We start from the raw sequence: 22343 nt of genomic DNA on the forward strand, positions 1-22343 counted from the left end.
TGCGCTTCAAGGGTGAGAGCAGGAAGTACTCGGAGCTGCAGACCGCAAACAGAGCGCGAGTTCCTCTCTGACATCACTCTGTGTGCGTGTCACCGGCCGGCCTTGCCTGCACCGTGCGCTTCTCAATGATAAAGACAATTCAACAGCAAGAGGAAGAGGAAGAGAACCCAAATATTTTTGTCGTCCATTGTCCACGAAGAAGGCTTTTTTTGAAAATAAAACCATGGTAGTATTGTATTGCATTAAGCACTTAGAAATGCACTGTAATAGATTTGGTGTCTGTCTGGTATGTTCAACTAAGCACTCTCTAGAAATAATTTGCAAGTACTTGGAGACTTCTCAGAAACTTACACTTAAGTACAATTTTGACACGTTTGAAGAGAACAGCCCCGGGCTTGCCTTATTTAATCTGGAACTGTCATCTATATTCCTATTAAGCTTAATCAGTGCATGAATTATGTTGCATTATGTGTGGGAGTTTAAATGCGTCTACTTGTTGGCAAATTGCTTTGGTGAACCACTGTTCATGTATTAATGTGATGCATAATGCATAAAATGTATTAAATAAATCCCGAGATTAAGTCAGAAAATAATGCATAAATTCAAATGAAATAGTCAGTCTGAGTTTTTTTTGAACTGATGAGTGTTTTAGGAAGTCACTTTGAATGCTAAGCTAATTTGTAGTTCTCAGGATGTATTAAATTGTTAAATGACTAAAATGATATGCTTCCCCTGTAAGCATATTTCCTGTTCACTCTGAATTGTTATCAGGGTACACTTATGCTTTGTACTTTTGAGTGCCAGGTTTTGCAGGAAGCCTCTTAACATTGTGATGACTGCTCTGTAATACTGTTCCTATGATGACTCGCTGCTATAATTACATGTGGCCTATTTAATCTTGCCTGTTAGGGGGGGGAACAAAGGGCAAGTGATGGAAGTTGTCACTGACTGAAGTGCTTATTCAGATAGTCAGAAACTAAGCCTACGTTTGTTCAGAAAATTTAAATGTGAACATTTCTAGTCCACATCTTTTTAACACAGATTAAACAGTTATATTCCATCAATTGGGCTAGGATATAGGCTATTTTTCTATTATGTGAGTGGAAGTTTTGGCTATTGTAAAAATATCATGTGTTAGTGCTGAAATCTGTCAATGGGAGCGCCATATTGATCTGTAGAACAAATATCATCATATAATAAAATGTTCCTGACAGGGGAACTGGCCTCTAATTGTAGGCTGTCATTAAGGTTTGGGCTGTAGGCTATTAAAAAAACAGCATTTCAAATTTCAGCCAGAGAAAACATTTGGTTTACTTCTGCAATGGCAAATGAACTGAGTAGCAGAACAGTTTTAAGTAATTTTCATCTCAGATAACGAAAATATGATCTCTTCCAAAGAAGGATATCATCCATAGCACACAATGGCCACCGTCGTGTTTTTGACGGTCATAATTAGGCCAATGTGATACGCAGGAATATTTTGTCAAATATATATCATTTTGGGACAGAAACAACGCACAAATCACAGAAAATGGTAAACACGTGAAGGAAGCAGGAAGTGAACTGATGCTGGCTGCTGACACTGAGCGCGGAATTGAGCTCGGCTTGAAAGGGCTGAACACTTACAGCAAGGCACAGCGTCCACCAGAGAGTATTGAAAAGGAGCTGCCTGGGGACTGGTCGCCAAAGACGGAATAAATCAGTATAGAATAACTGTTTCATATATACTATATACGTGACACGAATAAATAAAATACGGAAATGTTTGAGAATTTCAGAGAAAGATTGCATACGGTGCAGCAAGACTTTTCAACTGGGTTTGTATTTTGTTTCGCAATTAGCCGGGCTTTACTAATCCGTACGTTTGTTAGCGAGCTTGCTAACGTTAACAGAATTGAGACTTTTTTTTCTCGTTATGCATTGCGAAAGATAGTCTAATATGATCACAGCCCAAATGGCAGCTATTTGGTTAACTGTGGAATGATCTCACTACTGGTGATGCGATTTTTGTTGACAGTGACAACTTGTTCTAAAAACTGCCGGGGCATGTTATTTAAATGCTAGATTCGCGCTGGTCTGTATTTCTGTTAAATATTATTTCGGTGGTTCCATCACATACCGAAATTTTGTAAAGGAATTGTCGTTTATGAATAGTATCAGGTGCGACTGGGCTAAAATCATGGAACGACCTTTGTACATATTCCTTGACATTCAGCTGACTGTCATGTGGTTTCAGGAAAGTCACACCCACACAATTAATCGGGCCACCAGCTAGTGGTTACAAAGACAGTATCCTGTTCAGATAGCTATCATCTGCTAGAGTTCCCTTTAACTCCAGGAAGAGTACAACGAATTTAGTTGTAAACAGAAAATAAGGTCATATGGATTTTTTTTTTTAGTTTTAGTGGCCTATTTTAGTTTGACATGTTGTTCAGTTACAGCATCCCGGAGTTAACAGCTCTCCAAACTGAAACTGACACGCCTACTTTTTACATGACGTTATTTTCGTTTTTTTTAATAAAATATGTTTAGGCATTGACTCTGAAGGACCTTAAATGACGTGAAATCCAACAAAAACGATAATTTAAACGGCAAGTTTATTGATACTGGTATTTTTTTCAATCCAATGATATAAAATAATAAATAAATACATAAATAAACACAACGGTTTTAATTAATACATTTTAGAAATATCTTTTTCCAGAGCCCCAACATGACCTCTTTAGATTAAGTTGAAACCAGTTTTGGGACCCGGGCAAAGAAAGTTTTTGGAATTATGCTGTAACTTTAACAGGAACGCTTAACCTAGCTAAAATTTTCTTACGAGCATTATGTTTTTAATTCATGCTTTGCATTATTTTGGCCCTTTCAGGATGAAAACTCTGAGCAACAAATCAAAGAGGTAGGTTATTTGGCTTTCACCAGACAAATTCCATCTTATTCCCCCTCTTCATTTGTTAATTAGCTGTACACCCAAACACTCTTTAATTCCTTTATTGACCTCAAGAACTTTAGCTAAATATACACATTTCTGATCTTATAACATTATTAGGAAAATACCTGTGGAAATTAAACAATGAAAAGCAGAACCTGGAATGGAATTCAGAAATGCATTAGCTCTCCTTAGTGTACCTTAGACATTAGAGACATTAGACATTTTGATGGTTTTAATATGATAACGTTGCATCCTCATTCCATTCCATTTCAAGCCTGTCTGTACTCTTGTGTATCCAATGTTGCTTTACCACAGGAGAGATGGCACTCTCCCAGAGTTCTCTGCAGGTGGGGAGATTCTCAACCGGTAAGGTCATTAAAAAAATTTACCCGGGGACTTTGTAAATCCCAGAAAAAGGGCCTAATTATAAAGATGATTATAAATACTTAATAGATCAATACGTCCTTGAACTTTAGCATTTTGATACAATGATACAATACAAAGTGATACAATAAAAAGTGGAACGCTAACAAATAGCACAGGAACGTGTGGACTTGGAAATAAGATAAACATAAAAATCCTTTAAAGGCAATCATACTCAGGTATGATTTTTTTGACTGTGGTGTGACGTGTGTCTGATCTGCTAGATGAATGGGGCATTGCACTGTTAACATATATAAAAACTAAGGAAGCCTCTCCTCTTCTGTTGGAATGCACTTTTGGAATATCAAGAAGAGCAGCTTTTGCAGATATTGAGGGAACATTGGGGAAGGAAGTTTACTGAAAGGTCAGGGATATATTCTGTTATTAAGCCATTTCATGCTTTAAAAGCAAGTAAAACAGTGCTAAAAATCTATTCTACTACTCACTGGTTATCAGTGCAATTACTTCAGTAATTCTTTTTATTTATTTTTTCATAAACCATGTGCCATGTCATTCTGAAGTTGCAGCTGATCAATGTTTTGTTGCTGTTGTTGTTGTTCTGACCAGTAAAAAGAACATTTGAGTAGTCAGGTCTACTATAGGCATACACAGGGATATCAGGTATTGGTTTCAGCCTACAAAAGCTTAAAACAAATTTATCAGTATCAGCCAGATTCTGATACCCTAAAAAGTAGCCTAATCGTGATAATCTGAACCCCTTATTTATTTTTTTTAATAAAAAATTATTAGGCTCAATGCTCTCTGCTTAATAATAAAATAAGCAGAGTAAGTGAACAGCCCATTCCGTACCATGCATCCCTAGTCTGCTCATAATCAAACACGCTTTAGCCTTTCAGTTACCACCTGTGTGAGAAATGGATAAACTTGCAGTGTTTCAAAGGTGCTAAACAGCAGCTTTGTTTACATTCTTTTTATGAGACTTAGTCACTAGAAAGTATTTAAACGAATCGGTATCTGAAGTAACAGTAAGTTCGTAGCTTCGCATGTGATGTTTAATACCAGTGGCCCCAAATGTGTGGCTTATTATTATTATTTTTTTAAATCTTTGCTTAGCTTGGTTTATCTTGGTTTAGAGAAACTGGTCCAACATTTAGAATTGTGGTGGTCAGTCAAGCCAAAAGAAAAAGACTGTTAAAGTCATTTCTAGAAATATTTAAAGTCAAAAGTTATGCTGGGAAACACAAAGGATCAGATGTATTGGTTTTGTGTCATTTGGGTATCTGTGGTGTTACATACCCACTCTCTTTCAGTCTATTCACATGGGGGTTGCCACATACTGAACTGTAATTGGTCTTGTGGGAGCTATTAGCACCCTGGCCAACAACAGATGCTGTCTTGTTTTAATTTGCAGCCGAGATATAACATGACTTTGTGGATGCAAGAATTTTGAATCACTCCATGATGACTACTTACTTAGCATCAAATAGAAACTGCTGTATTATGTTTATATAATATCTAGATTTATATATTTATTTTTCTAGTAAATACGGGTCAATATCAGATTTGAATGCAGGGACATATCTTGTCTAGGGTAAAGAGCAAATGAACCGGAGTCATATTACAGAGTGCTTCACGTCCCCTTTAAGCTCCGTATTTGTGCTTTGTTTTTTAGAACCCACCCCTTGTTCTGAGCCGCTAACAGTAGCCTGTGTGAAATCGCGGCTGCGGAGCGCGTGTTCCGGCTCGTGGGGTGCTGCCCTGACATGTCCCCGCCTGCCCGAATCCGTCAGGCGACGGGCGTCGCCCGGCCACCTGCGCTCGAAGGAATGCCGGGACATGTCTGGCGCTGGCCGTTCTTGTCGCGACCTGTTTCCCCCCGTCCCCAGCCTCTCTGTCTGCAGGGCCCCGCCGGGCCGGCCTCCTCTCGCCTTTGGACTGCCGCTGCCTGTTCATGCCCGCTCCGCGCGCGGGCGTGTCCTCACACGTCCAGACCTGTTCGCCCCGGTGTTTTCACACCTGCCCGAGTCTCGCGTTCCTCTGTTCTAAATCCTGCCCTTTTATTAAGTGGTTTTTAGGCCTTTTCTATGGCTGAAGCATGAGCTGTCGGGCATATCAATGCAAAGTCAGTTGCTGTGGATTATTAAAAAACGACCTTATCTGTGCCAAAATGGTTGGCTTTTGGCGATGAAAGAAATGGTTGGTAAAGCTGTATGTTCGCGGCCTCATAATCAAGCGTCGCGTACCTTTAACATGCCTGGAGCAGGTGGCTGTTGAGTGGTGGGTTCTGTGAAAGTGCTGTGATGTGTCACACAATTGAGAGCTGAACCCTGACTGTATCAGTACTGACATTGGCTGCCAGAGCCTGCTGGAATTCTTGCTCTTGAGTATAGCAGCGCCCACGGTGTTGAGTCTTAAATTGGTAGGGTTATCCTCTGGTTATTTGGTTGCTTGCCATGTGCGGAAAGTGTGTTTGAAATGTACATCTCTGACACAGGGATCTGGGAGAGATGGAAATAATTCTGGATAACATTAGGAAAATAATGTTAACAAGGGTATATAATTTTTGTCACTGTTTTTGGAACCTACAGGGATCACCTACAGGGTGATGCTTACTCTGACCTTGCAGTTACCCAATGATCCATTTCTAGGTAGATCCGGCAACCTTTGGGTAAAGACAATTTGATGTTCACAAGGCTGTAATAAAACACAATACCTACATGAGTACAAAATTGATGCTTCAGAAGCCTTTAAGAAACAGTTGTGGAGTCATGGAGTATGTTGTGGGGACATGGGGATGTAGAGTGGGGAGTTGGGGATGCAGGGATGTGGAGTTTTGGGAATGTGGGGACGTAGAATTGTGCAGACGCGGGGATGTGGAGTTGTGGAGTTGTGGAGTTGTGAGCGTCCGGACATCTTCTACGCAGCCCCCACTTTTGAGACTAAGCCTTTTTGACTGTGTGATCATTTACTTTATGAATTTTCTGTGTTCTAATAGTCTCATTATGAATATGTTATTAGAATAGCTCCCGTAAGACAGAAACACTCGCGAGTGTCCTTAACCTGACAGCAGACATCGGGGCCCTGTTTGCCTCTCTGGCTGACTGAGTTCAGACGCGCTGTAAACATGAGACCTCTTTGTAATTTGGACTGATCAATTGAAACGGTGATGTTGAGCCCTGGGGGCCACAGTCCTCCATTCCGTGTTCCAGCTTAATTCCGGCGTCTCGCATCGACCAGGTTATACGCTCAGTTAATTTGTTAGTCCTACCTTTCACCCTCACAGCTCATGCGTGGAGTATAGATCAACCGTTTAGATACAGATTAGAATACACAGGAATCCGTTTGAAAAGCGTATGTGGCAAATGCGTCTAAATGAGTATAGATCCACGGACAGCCATTTTTCAGGTACCCCAGTGAGACGGGAAGCCATTTGAGGCCACAATAAGATTGAGATTAATGTTTGAAAAAACTAGCAGATGTCTGTTTGGATTTTGTTTAAAATGATCATTTGGGGGTGTGAATAAACGTCAGATCTTTTTGGAAAAATATGACTTGTCTTACAAAATATCTTTTAACAAATGAGCACATAGAATTTTACATGTACAGTACATTTTGAGTATACAATATAGGTAATAGCCTGTATTGTTTATTTTATACAACATTCTGTGCTTATCTTTATCAAGGGCGTGAATGATTTTGGAGGGCTCTGTAGAACTCCCACAGAGCTAACAGCCAGTGCTAGCACAAGGAGCACTGGGCCACAGGCTACATCACTGCACTGCATAAGTGCCTAAGCTGAAGGCTGAGCATTGCACTCAGGAGCCCCAGGAATGTACTGTACTGTTGGGTGGTGGGGGTGCGGTTCTGTTCTGTCCTAAGCTGCATCATGTGGTCTTTAGAGCGCTTAAGTAAATGATTTGTGTATTGTTCCTAATGGGGCAGAACAACTGCAATCTCTGTCTGTCAATAGTGTGTATTTCCTGCTCTTCAAAATTAATGGATTGCCTACTTGTATGCATCTTGCAAAGGAAACCGCTCGCAAATGTGTGTTTATGCTAACCAAGAGTTTCCAGGTGGCATAGACAGAGAATTATCTGAAGCGTGCGGAGCAGGGCAGAGTGAAAGAATGTAGCATATTATTTGACAGTGTTGAAGTATGAGCAGAGATAACAGACTGAAGTGGATTAATTAGCAGAATAAGCCTTGGCAGACAGAAGATTCTTTGGCTGCTTTGACTTTAAGTGACATAAAACCCTGTTTCCACCTATTTTTGTTATTTTGTTGCAGTCTAAATTATATGTTTTTAATGTAGCTACATTCAATAGAATGTTGAAAGATATTTAATAATGACAAAATAGAACTTCAAACATCAATCCCTCCTGGACAGTCTATATGAGTCAATTAGTGTCTTTTTTACTGAATATTTGAGGAGAAAGTTCTATGTCATTATTTCCACTGTATGAATTTCAGAAATCGCTCCAATACTGTGCTGAATTTGGAGGATGTGTCATCTGAAAAGCAAGGGATTTTACTGCAGTCGAGAGACTAATTAAAAAAAAACACCTGCCAGCAAAAGTGAATGAAACACAGCAGATCTGCAGAATTTCTACCAACAAATAGCCTACCATGCCCATGATATATTTTTGATTATCTTTCATAAGTAAAAAAATCTGCCTTGTGAAAACCATGCATAGTTTCCTTTCTGGTTTATAATCTTCTTGAATCCTTCGGTCATGCTTCGCTGTTCTGTGCAGACGTGTCGAAACTAAAACGAGTGAACGTGTTCGTTTGCGACGGGCTTGGAGTGACACGTTCCTGTTGTGCGTTGCAGGTATGAAGACATGTGGGTGGCCCTGCACGAAGGAGGGAGTGAGTGCGCTAGAGGCGCAGAGGTGGGTGTGCTTTTCACCGCTCGGCTGCAGAGCATGTTTCAACTGTACCGCAAAAATACACCAACGCCAGCCAGAGGAGAGGCATATCTTTCACTGATAGCCACTGACCTGCGGTTGCCTTATAAGAAATGACATTACACAACTTTTTACATAGCATTTACACTGCATCCATTTATACAGCTGGATATATGCTGAAGCAATGCAGGTCAAGTACCTTGCTCAAGGGTACAACGGCAATGTCCGTACCTGGGAATCGAACCTGCAACCTTTAGGTTACAAGACCAGCTCTTTACCCAATATACTACACTGCCGCCCCATATAATAATGCAGTGGCACCCGATGGAGGCCAGATGGGCTAAAACCCACCCCTAAGGTGACGGGACAGAGCCGCTGTTCGAACCCAGGCTCAAGCGTGCACTGTGAGTGCTGTATGTGGTGCTTATGGCTAGCACCTTTACCAACAGGACCACTTGGGGGCTGACTGATTTTCAGTCTCATCCACACTATTGCCTTTCCAGGCCTACTGCAATACTTAGTAAAAACCACCTTCATTTTGTTGCTGATGCCCATATACTGTGCCTATGGTTGGGTAGTGTTGTAGCGTGATTGTACACAGTACAGAACTGGGAGACTTGTTTTGCTGTCTGGTATATAATCTAAGACGTGTTGGTGACAGATTCATCCTGTTGTGAATGTGGCATTTGACAATATTCAGCTTCCCAAGACTGCTCTTGCAGGGCAGATGCCTCCTGGATGAGCAGCTTTAATATGTTACAGAGAAAGACAGATGTGTCTGCCTAACAATGACAAATCAAGGACATTTTCTGTGAAATACAAAAGAAATGCCGGTTTGGAAACAGAATGTTAGATTGAGAAAGTGCAGACGGAGAACAAAACACTGATTAAAAGATATGGAAATTGGAAATAAACAGGCTTTGAGATTGCAAACTACTTTTAATGGGTAAGTAATTATAAAAGGCCTTAAATGAAGCACTGTAATTACACTGGCCCCATCTATAGTTCTAGAGTTTTTGTGCATCGCCTACTGTAAGCTGTAAACTAGTTAAATATAAGAAGTTGAGTCTTTTTAGGCGGCCATGTTGACAGTAAGTTACAGCTTTCTTTGTCAGCTCTTCCCCAAATCGAATGGGATAATACAAATATAAGATGCTGTGATTTCACTTTGGTTCAAGGGTTTGAAGGCTTCATTTGTTGATCAGAGAGATAGCCATTGCAGCAATCTTCTCAACCGAGTGGTTGTCTTGCCGCTACACAACACAATCCTGAAGCGTATACGTGCTGTGATTGGTTGGAGTAATGTGGGCATTGAATGAAATGAATTTCCTGTTTTGTTCTTTGCCACTTCTTCCACTCCCTGTTCGCTAGCTTATAGTACCCTTAATTTATGTCAAGACGTTTTCTAGAGGCTGTTTATTTCTATACTGTTTCTCACAAGTATACACAAGCAACACATTTTAAATCACAATGGCTCACCATATTTGTTGACCTAAGGACAACTTTAATGCTGTTTTATTTTTTTCTGGGGAAGACAAGTAACTAAGGGGAAAAACGGCCTGTTTGCATCAGTGTCTGTATTCAACCCTTTGAAGAGTAGGCTTTTTGGAATAAGTTTTCAAAATTTTAAGTCAGTGTTCTAGAACTCCGTGGCTTGCAGTTACCAGTAATTGTTACTACATAAGCATGAGAATGTTCAGTTAAGAACATTCTAATCACATATTTGAGATCTTATACCTTTTAGACCTTTTAGGGTTAAATGGTGAATTAAGATGGCTTTTGTAAAGATTTGACTTTGTCCTAGAAAGAATCTCAAGGGCCAGCTGGGCTTATGCAACTCTGGTTTGTTTACAGTTTGGGTTCTTTAATTCTGTTGAAAAACAGCCTGTTCTTGGGTTGAGGTTGTGTTTGAGGTGGAGGCGGAGGGGGGGTCGGTAAATCTCTCAACACCCCACTGGGAAACGCTCATCATTATTATCATTTTGACTTTCCAGTTAATTCCAACCTTCTTTTTTCCGAGCAGTTCCCTTATAATTTGGACAGCAGTGCTTTTTATTGGCACCGACGCTGAGGTTACTATCAGTCATGACTGCCTCAGTCCACACCTCCCTCTGTTCCTGTCACACCTGTTCTATTTGTAGTGTCCCGGTTAGGTCATCTCCACTATCGGGATGTCATCTCTTATGTGTGTACTTGAGTACAGTGTATCCAGCCAGCTCTCTGCACGCTCACAGTGCATCGCTAACCAGCTCCAACCAATGAGATGCTCTAAAGCCTCAAAGCGATGACCTGCATAATCATTTTGGCAAACCTGCTGTGTCAGTGAAAAACTCCTGAGCGCTTCCTTATAGACCGCTTCTGGTGGTCGTAGCTTATACTGAAATGCCTTAATCGTGGCATAGATTCATCTGACTCCCATTTTTCCTTATAACTATATTAAGAAAGAGATCATCTATTTTCCTTGGAAGACCCCTCTGCATATTTCCATCACATCTGCATCGCATTGTTTGTAAATGAAAGAGTAAATGTGCGCGTTCCTGCAAGTTCCTGCGCTTCTAACTCTGGGTATAATGTGCAGGAGAAAGCATTAATAAGACATTTTTAAAAGTGGCGTAATTACCACAAAATCCCAGTCCGGACTCTATTGAAATGCTCAGGGCAAGAATGTTACTATCAGAGCTACCAGATAATGAACACATTAATGATAATATCATGCTTCTATTAGTGAGACATTGACCTATTATAAGCTTATGGCTCCCCTGCACCAGATCAGAATATCAATTTTAGATAATGTATCAGGCACGCACATGTTCCTCCATCTCAAATAAGACAGGAGCACAGTCAGACAGCAGGACGTCGCCATGTTCACCACGTTTGCTCTCGCACGGTAAGACAACGACTTGTGAGCGTGTCCTGCATGCCGAGCTGCTGGCCCGGTGCTGCGTTTGTAGTTTAGGGCAGTGCAGCGGAATAGGATTTCGCAGAGAGATAGACATCAGGATCAGTTATATCGATGGCAAGCCGGTCACGGTCACTGATAGTCAATTGCGCCCAGTGGAGGACACACAAGATACAGTATCCCTCCTCAGGAAATGGATCTCATTACTTAGCGTCCCTTGATTTGATAATGGTGCTGCTTATTGTGTGGTAAGTACTCTAACGTTACAGGGCCCGGTTTTTCTGCCTGACAAAGGGAGTAACGGGAGTCAGTTCCCCCAGTTGGAGTTCTGTTCATTTGTTGCGTAATCAAGGCCTGTGGATTCTACCCCCACAGCTCGGTTTTGATGAAGTAGGTGTTTACAGCTGCCCCCGTGCGCGTCGTTCAAGGGCACGACAGCCGTGCCCCATCTGCGGTGCGTACCCGCCCGCGGCTCGGAGGTCAGAGCGCCAGTTTCGCCTCGTTTCGCTGCGCTCTTTGTCGGCTGGCCTGCTCGCGTTTTGCGACCGGAAAAGTGATGCGCGTGACTGAAAGCAGCGCCGGTTCCGGACGCGCGGCAAACCACAGAAAAGGAATCGGTTAGCCGTGCGGTGACCCCCGCGCTCTTTCCCTCAGGGGGAGAAGAGAACGGTTTCGTTTCTGAAATACCATTTTTTTTTGGTTTTCGCGCAGCCGATTGCATCATGCTCCTACGGCCTTTGTTTATTATTTCGTTTTGGAACGAACCGCTTGTCCCCTGGGTCTGTCAGTTGTATTCGGAAAAGGAATTTGTTCATTGAGAAGCAGTGTGTCATGTAAGCGGTACTGCCTAACAATGGCTTCAGCAGCCAACAGGCAGCAAAAGAGGTTGAAGAAATTCAGTTTGGTTCCAGTGTGTAGTCACATGGAGGAGCTGGGTTCTGCCTGAGGTGTTCTACTGTGGATCTGGCTCGTCGCTGGTGGTTTTCTGAGTTAAGCCCCTCCCCCAGACCCCTCCCCTATTGTCTGGTGCACCCAAATTGTTTTGGGATCCTTCAGGGTCAGTCAGGGGTTGCATTCAATTCATTATTGTATGATTGTCCTTACCATTGTTCTGTATTCAAGTTGTTAGTAGGTGTATCTATGAAATCACAAGGAATTTCTGTGGTCTGAATTTTCTTTTTTTTACAACTGAATATTTTGAAGTATTGTCTTAATTTCCAGTTGTGGACGAAGCTATTTATTCTACTGTCTATTATTTTTACTCTATCTATTATGACTCCTACATTGTCTGGTATCAGGGGAAAAGGATTTCAGCTTCCAGTTGGGAAGCAAATTATATCTTCTTTTCTTTTGTAGTTGTAAAATTGCATAAAACCTTGGCACTGAAATGTAGAATAAAACAAGTGATGTTTTTAGACGATGTCCAAAAAGAAAGCTATGAAGATATAGGTGCAATACAAAAAATGAACTTTGAACATGATATCTGTTCTGCACAGTTACAGCACTTGGAATGAACTCTGTGGCTTAATTTTTAAAATGGTTTTAGTTTAGTATCTGTTAAACCGTGAAAGAAAAGATGAATTAGGTACGTGTTATATTCATTCACCACCGCAACATTAGTAATATGAACAACATGCACGATACTGTACTGTTCTAGAGAAATTGTGAAACTCAGAAACAGAACATATTAGTTAGATAAACATCTGGATTTCTGCATATGCACCATCTGTTACTTGTTCTCTGATTAGCAAGTGTTAGTACCTGATGAGTACACTATCTGTCTAAGCCTCTCTTGCACCGTAATTAGAGTCTGTGAATTTTTTCAGTTTGCCTTTCTATTTATAAGTTACGCCTATGAATTTAATTAATTCCTGTAAAGACTCCTGAAGCCGAGGTTATTAGTAGTAAATCTGTCTCTCTTTAAAATGAAATTTTAAATATGTCTCTCGGGATATGTTACTATCCGTTGTCCTAAGCCATTTTCAATTACTCTGTTCAATAAACTGTGGTTGTGTCTGTGTATTCAGCCTGTCAATAGAAGCGGTTGCTGTGAAATGGAAAGACAGGAGTGTGTTTTTGCTGTGTTTCAGAGGACACTGTTTAGAGCTGCATTGTAAAAATATTGGGAAGATCAGCTCAGTATAAATAGGTATCGGATGGTGTTGATCATGGAGTATGAGGTAATTAGAAATTTGCGTGTTTGTCATATGCATTTATGCACAGGATATGCTTATGGTTAGGCTTAGGGTGGCCTGGGTGGAAATACATGCAAGTTAGTTATAGGGAAGTCTTAGAGCAATTTTTGTGGTGCACTGTATAGATGCCCTAATTGCAGATGTGACTGTGGTCCTGTCGGTGTTGGATGGGGACGTGGTGGTGCTCTGTATGGATGCCCTGATTGCAGATGTGACTGTGCTCCTGTAGGTGTTGGATGGAGACGTGGTGGTGCTCTGTATGGATGCCCTGATTGCAGATGTGACTGTGCTCCCGTAGGTGTTGGATGGAGATGGGGTGGTGCTCTGTATGGATGCCCTGATTGCAGATGTGACTGTGCTTCTGTAGGTGATGGATGGAGATGTGGTGGTGCTCTGTATGGATGCCCTGATTGCAGATGTGACTGTGCTCCTGTAGGTGTTGGATGGGGATGTGGTGGTGCTCTGTATGGATGCCCTGATTGCAGATGTGACTGTGCTCCTGTAGGTGTTGGATGGAGATGTGGTGGTGCTCTGTATGGATGCCCTGATTGCAGATGTCACTGTGCTCCTGTAGGTGTTGGATGGAGATGTGGTGGTGCTCTGTATGGATGCCCTGATTGCAGATGTGACTGTGCTCCTGCAGGTGTTGGATGGAGATGGGTGATGCTCTGTATGGATGCCCTGATTGCAGGTGTGACTGTGCTCCTGCAGGTGTTGGATGGAGATGTGGTGGTGCTCTGTATGGATGCCCTGATTGCAGGTGTGACTGTGCTCCTGTAGGTGTTGGATGGAGATGTGGTGGTGCTCTGTATGGATGCCCTGATTGCAGGTGTGACTGTGCTCCTGCAGGTGTTGGATGGAGATGGGGTGATGCTCTGTATGGATGCCCTGATTGCAGGTGTGACTGTGCTCCTGTAGGTGTTGGATGGGGACGTGGTGGTGCTCTGTATGGGTGCCCTGATTGCAGGTGTGACTGTGCTCCTGCAGGTGTTGGATGGAGATGTGGTGGTGCTCTGTATGGATGCCCTGATTGCAGGTGTGACTGTGCTCCTGTAGGTGTTGGATGGAGATGTGGTGGTGCTCTGTATGGATGCCCTGATTGCAGGTGTGACTGTGCTCCTGCAGGTGTTGGATGGAGATGGGGTGGTGCTCTGTATGGATGCCCTGATTGCAGATGTGACTGTGCTCCTGCAGGTGTTGGATGGAGATGTGGCGGTGCTCTTGGCGCACTGGGAGAAGAGGAGGGCGGTGCTGATAGAGCTCCAGGAACAGCTCAGAGAGGTCCCCAACTTTCTCAGCGACCTGGCATCCATCACCTCCCACATTGGTGAGTGTGAACCTCTGACCACCAGGGGGCAGGGGTGAGGGGCACAGATAATGGCTTCAGCCCTCTCGAGCCACTTAGTAGAGGCTCTGGGTTCTGTTGTCGAGTCATCATAAGTTTGAGACTACTACTACTATAGAAATTATATTTCCATTATATTGCTCAAACAATATGTATGGTATAGCTAAGCTTAGGTTCTCTGATAAGGGTGATCCTAATCTAGTGCTATTTATGCATGAATGCAAGTATGGAGTGTGCAGTGTAAGGGTTAAGAACGAAACTAAAACTAACCAGAAAGTCCACAGGCCCATGCTGGCAGGCAGGAGGTTGGCTCACCCGCTCCTCCAGTGTGTTTAAATATAGAAAATGTCTGTATTTAATAATCCGAAAAATAAAGGTTGGAAAAAATAAAAACGTGGGGCCAAAACATTCTGCGATGCTATCTTAACAGGGTGACGTAGACCAAGAGTAAACACTTTACAGCCAACCTTGCCCTGCTGCCAGTGCTATCAAGCTCCATAACTCCTAAAACCATATGTTTATGAGGTTGTGAGTTCACCTTAAAAGAACCCCGGGAAGTACCTATGTAGATCTTAACATAACCAATACCAATGCAAAGAATCCTTGATTTGTTTTCGTGATATTTTAGAATTGTCTGCATATCGGTTTATATATTAACCTTTATTTAGGCAGTGTCCTACTAAGAGCGCCTCTTTTGTTGAGAAGCCCTGCAGGCCACAGAGTTTCAGACTTGCACAAAGACCTTATACATGTAAAGTGTCTGAACAGAATACACAGTTCATTTGCCTCTATATATATCGAGGCAAATGGGCCGAAGACTTCTAATTACTTCATTTTAAAAAGTGTAAGGAAAAAAACATTTGAAATACTGTGCCTCTTTGGCTACTCAGAGTGAGGCCTAGTAGCCTAGCAGTTATGTTCAGTGCATAGTCATTTATCCAATGAACATTATTAGAAAAACTGGTTACGCTGCAAGTTCAGCAATATGTCAAATGGGGGTTTGACTATAAAACCCTGGACAGGTATTAGCCTGGGAGAGAACCTAGCCTGATGTCTACCAGACACCGAGCTGCTGATGTCTTCCGGATTAACTTTAGCTGAGGAGTGCTTAGTCAGCTCTGAGGCATGTAGACTGTATATAGAACCTCTTTGGTGAGTGTACACTGAAGATGTAGTTGTCACAGTGGTTTCCAGAATAGATGAAGTGTCACTGCTTCTGCTAAGTCAGTTGAACTATTCTAGTCGATCTATTTCTACGGGAAGGGTTTGGTTAACCTCAAGTGACCCTCTTGTTATGCGCTAAATTGCCTGGTGCCAAACTCGGCCGGTCTGGTGGGTTGGTTTGGAAAGTACCCGCAAAGTCTGAGCCAGCTGGGCCTGGGGGTTTGTGAATATTTTGGCTCTCTGCAAAGCGGTCTTTATGTCCTGTAATTTTATACTCTAATAATCAAAGCTTACATTGGAATCCAGCACTCTGAACTAATTTCACACATTAATGCAATGGCCCTTTTTGCTGTTTTTGTGTATGTGGTATAGATGCTTCTGGAATTTAAGACTAAACAGAAGCTTGCCTGGTTATCAAAAAAAAAAGCTTGAACGAACCTCGGGGTTCAGACATGCCCGGAAAGGGCTGCCCCCAGCCGCCAATCACCCCGTGGTGTTGGGCCTCGTTTGCGGCCTGAAGAGCCCGCGTGTCCCCCTGCTGACAGGCCAGATGTCCGCCAGGCTGTGGAGCACCAGTGTGAGGGATCCGAGATGGACAGCCGCTGAATAATTGCTATGAATAGCGACCTCTCAGCTTGTCATCGTGATTATCATCATCGCCATCATCATCATCATCATCATAAATCATATGAGAATGTAGTATCATAACAGAGATGTAATTTGCGCACTGGGCATATGAAAATCAGGCTGATATTATTATTATTATTATTATTATTATTATTATTAGATGACTGAAAGATTGAACTGAGTGGACAGCTGGAAATAGGAGTCTGATCATTCTTTCAGCTTCCATTGCTAGACTTTACCTCCTCTGTTATAGCAGTGCCTTGATTTGTGGTTGTTTATTTTTTCATATTTCTGGATATGTACTTAAGCAAAGCCATAGGTTTTGGGCTCCATTGTAACAAGGGGCATGGCTCTTCAACATGACCGTGATCTACGACCTTCAGTCTACATTTCCAGTGATTGTTTGTATTTGAGTATAGCATTGTACTGTTATCTGTAGTTGCTTCATTATTGGAAAGAAAAAAGAATGCGCTACATTCATTTAGCATGGAACTCAAGGGGCATAGTTTCACATTAGACCACTTCTGGCAACCAACATGGGGAAGAGATCAGTCAAGGCCTCAGACAGGGGACGTGATAGCAAATCGGGAGACAGTATGTAACAGGAAATTGAACATTGCATGTTATCTGTCATACAATTGCTCGGCATCCCTGATAAACGAAAGAAAAAGGAACAAAACAAACCCTTTCGCCAGACACTTACGAGAGCCATCTTAGTTAATGTTTACGGATTCCACTCCCTTTTTTAGGTCAGCGAGAACAAGCCTGTTGTTTCATCACGTCGGCCTTGGAGCCGCCGCGGTTCGGTTTGCCTCGCCGTGAGACTCAAGCAGGGTCATCCTTTATTCAAGAGGGGCGAGGGCCGATCGCGCCGTGGAAGATTGTGTTTGCTTCCTCCGCCCCAAAGCCGTCTCTTATTCACAGCAGCTTGGCTCAGCGGAGGTCGGACGGTAGCTCCGCCCCTGACGGTCGCTCGGCGTCTCGCCCGCCTAAGTGGGTACAGTAAACACTCCAAAGTGTTTTCAGAATCTCTGTTCATTTATAGATAATGACTGCAAATTTTGCAGCGCGGTGCGGAAGCAACACTTATGCTTCGTAGCGTGCGTACCATTACCCTTAATGTTAGAGACCTTTGCGATCTTGGAGTTTGCAAAAAGCATCCCTTGTTTTTCAGCCAAACTTTGCCGCAGCATTCTCTGCCGGTTGCCACGCCAGATTTGGAACCACCGTTTGTGACTGTTGAGTCACCCCTCTACCGCACACGCCCAAGCAAGGGTCACTGTAGCTGAAGCGTGTGCTTTAGTTCAGTGTTACCGTATGTGAGCTAGCGGCTTGCTATTTCACTCTCCGCAGGCCTAGCAGTGCTATGGGAAACCTAGCCGTGATCAAAGAAGGCCCGCTCTCACTGAGTGACAGCCGTTAGCACATTAGCGCTAGCTGCACCGTTGGAAAGATTTGACGTAACAGTAACCATCAAGAACTCAAACCCATTCTATCTGCTGGCGGGACAAAGCCAATTGTGCCCGTGCACTATGGGATCCCAGTCATAGCTGGTTAATGACCCGATCCAGACTTGAACATGAACCCAAGCCGCACTTGTGGCAAACGCCTTTGGCCTTACCCACTTTGGACCCCAGCTGTGTGCCTTTTTTAGAAGCTTGGCAAAGGCTGCCTGACCGTTGTAAAATTTATCCGCAGTTACCACACGGTGTCCTTGAGGTGTGGAATGCTCGTGTTTAATGCTGTTTACATAAGATTACGTAAGATTGCATTGTGTGGAACAATCGTAAGATGTAATAAAAACACGTCTGTGAGTCAGAGTAGTAGGTCATTAATACGTGTTCTGCTCTGTGTTCACTTTGCCATGTTGCGTGAGACCTTTCTTTGAATGTGTGCTGCCCCCTTCTGACTGTTCATACTCACTACCGTTTATATACCGGTTTCAGGTTAATTTTGAACTGCACCATGCTGTAGCAGTTTTGAGCCCCTTCACGGCCTGTTCTGCAGAGTGTATATAGTTTCTTAATGACAAAACATTTAAATTCTCATTTGCCTCTAAAACCCTGCCCCCCGCCCCCACCACCCTTATCACACATTATTATGGCATTTTAAGTTGGTTAGTATTCACTCTGTACTCATGGTGCCTTACAGTAATGGCTGAAAGTCAACTGGAGTTGACAGAGCTCCCGAACACTGTGTTCCCCTGAGTCATAATCCCTTCCCCCACGACTGTCTGAAGAGACATTAAATTTTAGAGCACCAGGAGGCGTCATTGTGTTCCGAGCAAATGAGAATGAGCCTGGCTTTATTTGAAACAGACTTGATTCAGGCTAGCAGCGCTGTGCGCTACTCCAGCACGTTTCCTATTGTTTACGCGCCCTGTAGCGACAGCACTGGAGAAGCGAGGGCCTGAACCCCATTGGCCAGGCCCCCCAGGACCCCGGTAATACATGCAGGGAAATTGTGGGGAATATAAAAAGAGGGGGGCTCTTTTGTGTAGCTGGTAATTGGACCCCATTAATCCGTATTACTGACAGGCTAAGCGTCGTCCTTGGCCGTCTCAGCACACAGGGTTTATCTAATCCTTGCTAATAAGCCCGTGTTTCGCCATAGAAACGGTAGTGCACCTAAGTGACAGGCTGACAGGCTTGCTTCCCCCAAGGAATCAGCAGTACCTGTTTTGTGCCACTAGATGGCCACCTGTGAACAGTTCTGGTTTCTTCAGTATTATTGCAGTTTTGCTTAAAATATAGTATATAAAATATATATAACTCTTCTTCAGAGGATGATTAAAACAGACAACAGTGCCATGTTCCCCAGTATTGGAGCTAAGTAGTGCTGTAAACTGTAACGTCAGGTTGATAGTTTAAAAAGCTGTAACTGTAATGAAGGTGGGTATGGATGTCAACGGATCAGGGGATGATTAAAAGATCCCACCTCCCATGTCTGTGGCTGTAAATTGAGAGATTCTAACTATCATTTCTTAGAATTTAATTGCTGCCTGAAGAAGAGAGGTTGGTCTCAAAATGCATCACCAGTACATAGTCAGCAATACAGTTAGCCTCCTTTGCTTCACGGCTAGTCATTCGCTTTGTGCATTAAAAGCCCAATAAATTAAGATTTTTTTCAGCATCTATGTGCTTTCCCAACTTTTGGAACAAACTAAATTCCAAATGGCTACAAATGAGCAAGTGACACACTATTCTCTTATCTACAGTTGACACAATCTGTCTGTTGCAAGAGAAGTCTAATGCAGACACAGTTCTATGGAATTCAACCAAATCTTTCTGTAGAATTCAATAAAATCTTTGTTAATAATCATTTACTGGTCTGGCAGTTGTAGGACTGATTTACTGTTTTTTCATTTAAATTGTTCTATATAACCATATTATGCTGTACAAGAAATTGCTTATTAGGTCAGGTCTGCAATATAACCACTAGGTGGCAGCATGTGCTTGCATTTCCCTCAGACCAATCCTGGAACTAGGTTTTCAATAAGTACAGCTTTTAGTTTTTGAAAGGCTAGCAGATATGTCACATAGTATTTGGCCTAGCAGATCTGATTTCTTCATTTAAACATTCATTTAGTGAAAGACTATGGTACATTCTATGGCAAAGATGTACATCTGCATGATAAAACAATCAAGATACCTAACAAAAGAGTACCTAAAACTCCCAACAATATGTGTGACAAAAAGTCTCATTTGAGCGGTGATTCCCACACCAGCATTCCCGTTAATGTTAATGTCTTCTTCCCATAACACTTATTTTGTAACATGCCAAATTAACTCTGCAAATGTCTGTTGCATAAATGTGATATAATAACCATAAGGGCACACCTGACCTGATAATCTGATATATCACAATATGACCGCTGGTCCACAGTAGTTTGCTGGTGTTTGGTGTGTGGTTAGAGGAGTGCTCTGTTATCCACCAGTATTGCTGTGGGAGCTAATGAAGCCTCTGCAGGTCAGTGCTAGGCCTGACTGACCTGGGATCAGCGGTAAGATGGCACCGTGCCCGCCCAGTATGAAAGCAGCCCTAGAAGGGGCAGCACAAGGGACCTGATTGTGGTGCCCATCAATGGGCTTGTTTTCATGCGGTGGCGCGCTCATGGCAGACTGGGCCCTGCTGACCTGGCAGTGCTAGGCGCGGGCCTGCTTCTGAATGAGGTCGCTTCACGGACACGGCCAGGGGACCGGGAGCTTTCTGCGTCCCCCTGGCCAGCGGCCCGATGCGCCCGACTCTCTCTCCATTAATAATCTGGCTTTGTCACTAGAGGGTGGGGTGCAGTGATTGCAAATGTCTGTGCATTAGGTTTTATATTATGTGTGGAATTTAAAGTTTCTCTCTCTCACACACTCTCTCTCTCTCTTTCTCTCTCTCTCTCCCTCCCTCGCCCTTTCCATCCAACCCGGACACACGCAGTCTTCTGTTTATACTTCAGCCCTCCCGGATTTTAGCGTTTTTGAGTGTTTAACTCATTGATGTGTCACTCGCACAGCCAATCAGTGTTGTTCATGTTGACGGGAGGGAAGAATTCCTTCAGTTTGGCCTGCTGCCATTGGGCCTTTGAAGACACTGTGCAGCGTCGACACTGGCGAGCCGGAGACCACTGCGGTTCCCGTGGATCTCTGATCACTGGGGGAGTGGGAGGACGAGCGAGATCAATGGTCTGAATGTGTTTCCATTTTAGTATCAGAGAGCTCTCACTGTGTCCAGATGAAACTAACAGTACCGGGCTAAAAATTTTACCAGCTCCGTCGCTATTGACTGTAGATATTTAAATAGTAATATACAGATTATGTTGTATATGTTGCTGTTTCTTGTTAAGTGGAATATATGAAGAAACTATAAGAATGATCTTGCATGCTAAATGTTTGCCAGTAAAAAGTGATTTTGAATGGAATAAAATAGGGTTGTATTGGGTTAAACTCAGATTCAAGCACTTTATGGTTTGTGGAGAAATGTTGCAAGTCAAACGCTGTAACTAATCTCCTGTTGAAAACCGCATAAGGAGTATGTGCTTTGCAGGACTGACAGTAATCAGCTTTGGTAATGGAAGGTTATGTTTTGCAGAAACGTGCTTGAAAAAAAAAATCATCCAAGCGAATGTTTACCAGAAATAAAATGTGTTTTAAAACTGATAAAAGGTTCACTGCTGAGCTTCAAAGAGGGCCTTTTCGTTTTTACAATGTGGGTGGGAGAGCTAATTCGTGCCAAAACAGCGAGCCCCAGAAAATGTTTGCCAGATTGAGCTGTGCGGCAGGCGGACCGTGTGAGCCGCTGGCCGGGTCGGAGCTGGGGCGCCGATCGGGTGACCTTTAGCCGCTGACCTCTGACCGATGACCTATGACCCCTGACCCCATGTGCCGCTCTTCTGCAGCGCACATGGAGGCCGACTTCGAGGAGATGGAGAGTCTCCTGATGCATCTGGAGAACCTGTGCGGTCAGTGTGAGCTGCAGCGTGCCAAGCACCACCAGGACGCGCAGCTGGAAGGCTACAAGAAGAAGAAGAGGTAACGTCGCGCCACCTGACGCACGCCTCATCTGCAGGGATTCTGGGAAAGCTTTAACGGCACAGACAGCTGCATTTCAGTGTTATTTTTGCTTCAATCCTAAATCTCTTTCCTGTTAATTTAAAGAACCACACTCTGCGTACAGTGAGGGAGCGTACATTAAAGATTGCTATGTTAAAACTTTTTAACCATATCATAACCACTGAGCTGTGAAATGGCAACTAGTAGATTTTTTTTTTTTTTTTCACTCCTCTTTTGGCTGGATTTGGGATTTGGGATTGGCAGCATACCGCTTGATTGAATGCTATGCTTTCAGCATCTCCTTCTGGAAGTTCTGAGCAGGGCGTGTCCACTGCCCTGATAGATTC

The 22343-nt window shown here is 43.1% G+C and overlaps 1 protein-coding gene across 2 annotated transcripts in view; it reads left to right on the top strand.

Moving 5' to 3' along the window:
* The first annotated feature begins 1578 nt into the window (after nt 1–1578).
* LOC135261677 (dysbindin-A-like) overlaps nt 1579–22343 on the top strand; it is a 69384-nt gene continuing 48619 nt past the window's right edge. Inside the window, exons 1-6 of one of the 2 annotated variants that reach the window (XM_064348188.1) lie at nt 1579–1817; nt 2873–2902; nt 3251–3301; nt 8151–8211; nt 14515–14647; nt 21843–21975. In XM_064348188.1, coding sequence (XP_064204258.1) covers nt 1762–1817; nt 2873–2902; nt 3251–3301; nt 8151–8211; nt 14515–14647; nt 21843–21975 — 464 coding nt within the window. In that variant the 5' untranslated portion in view covers nt 1579–1761. The remainder of the gene's footprint in view (nt 1818–2872; nt 2903–3250; nt 3302–8150; nt 8212–14514; nt 14648–21842; nt 21976–22343) is intronic. The other variant, XM_064348187.1, reaches the window with a different exon arrangement.

Source organism: Anguilla rostrata, chromosome 8 (assembly GCF_018555375.3).
Source record: "Anguilla rostrata isolate EN2019 chromosome 8, ASM1855537v3, whole genome shotgun sequence".
In the NCBI taxonomy this organism is placed as follows: Eukaryota; Metazoa; Chordata; class Actinopteri; order Anguilliformes; family Anguillidae; genus Anguilla; species Anguilla rostrata.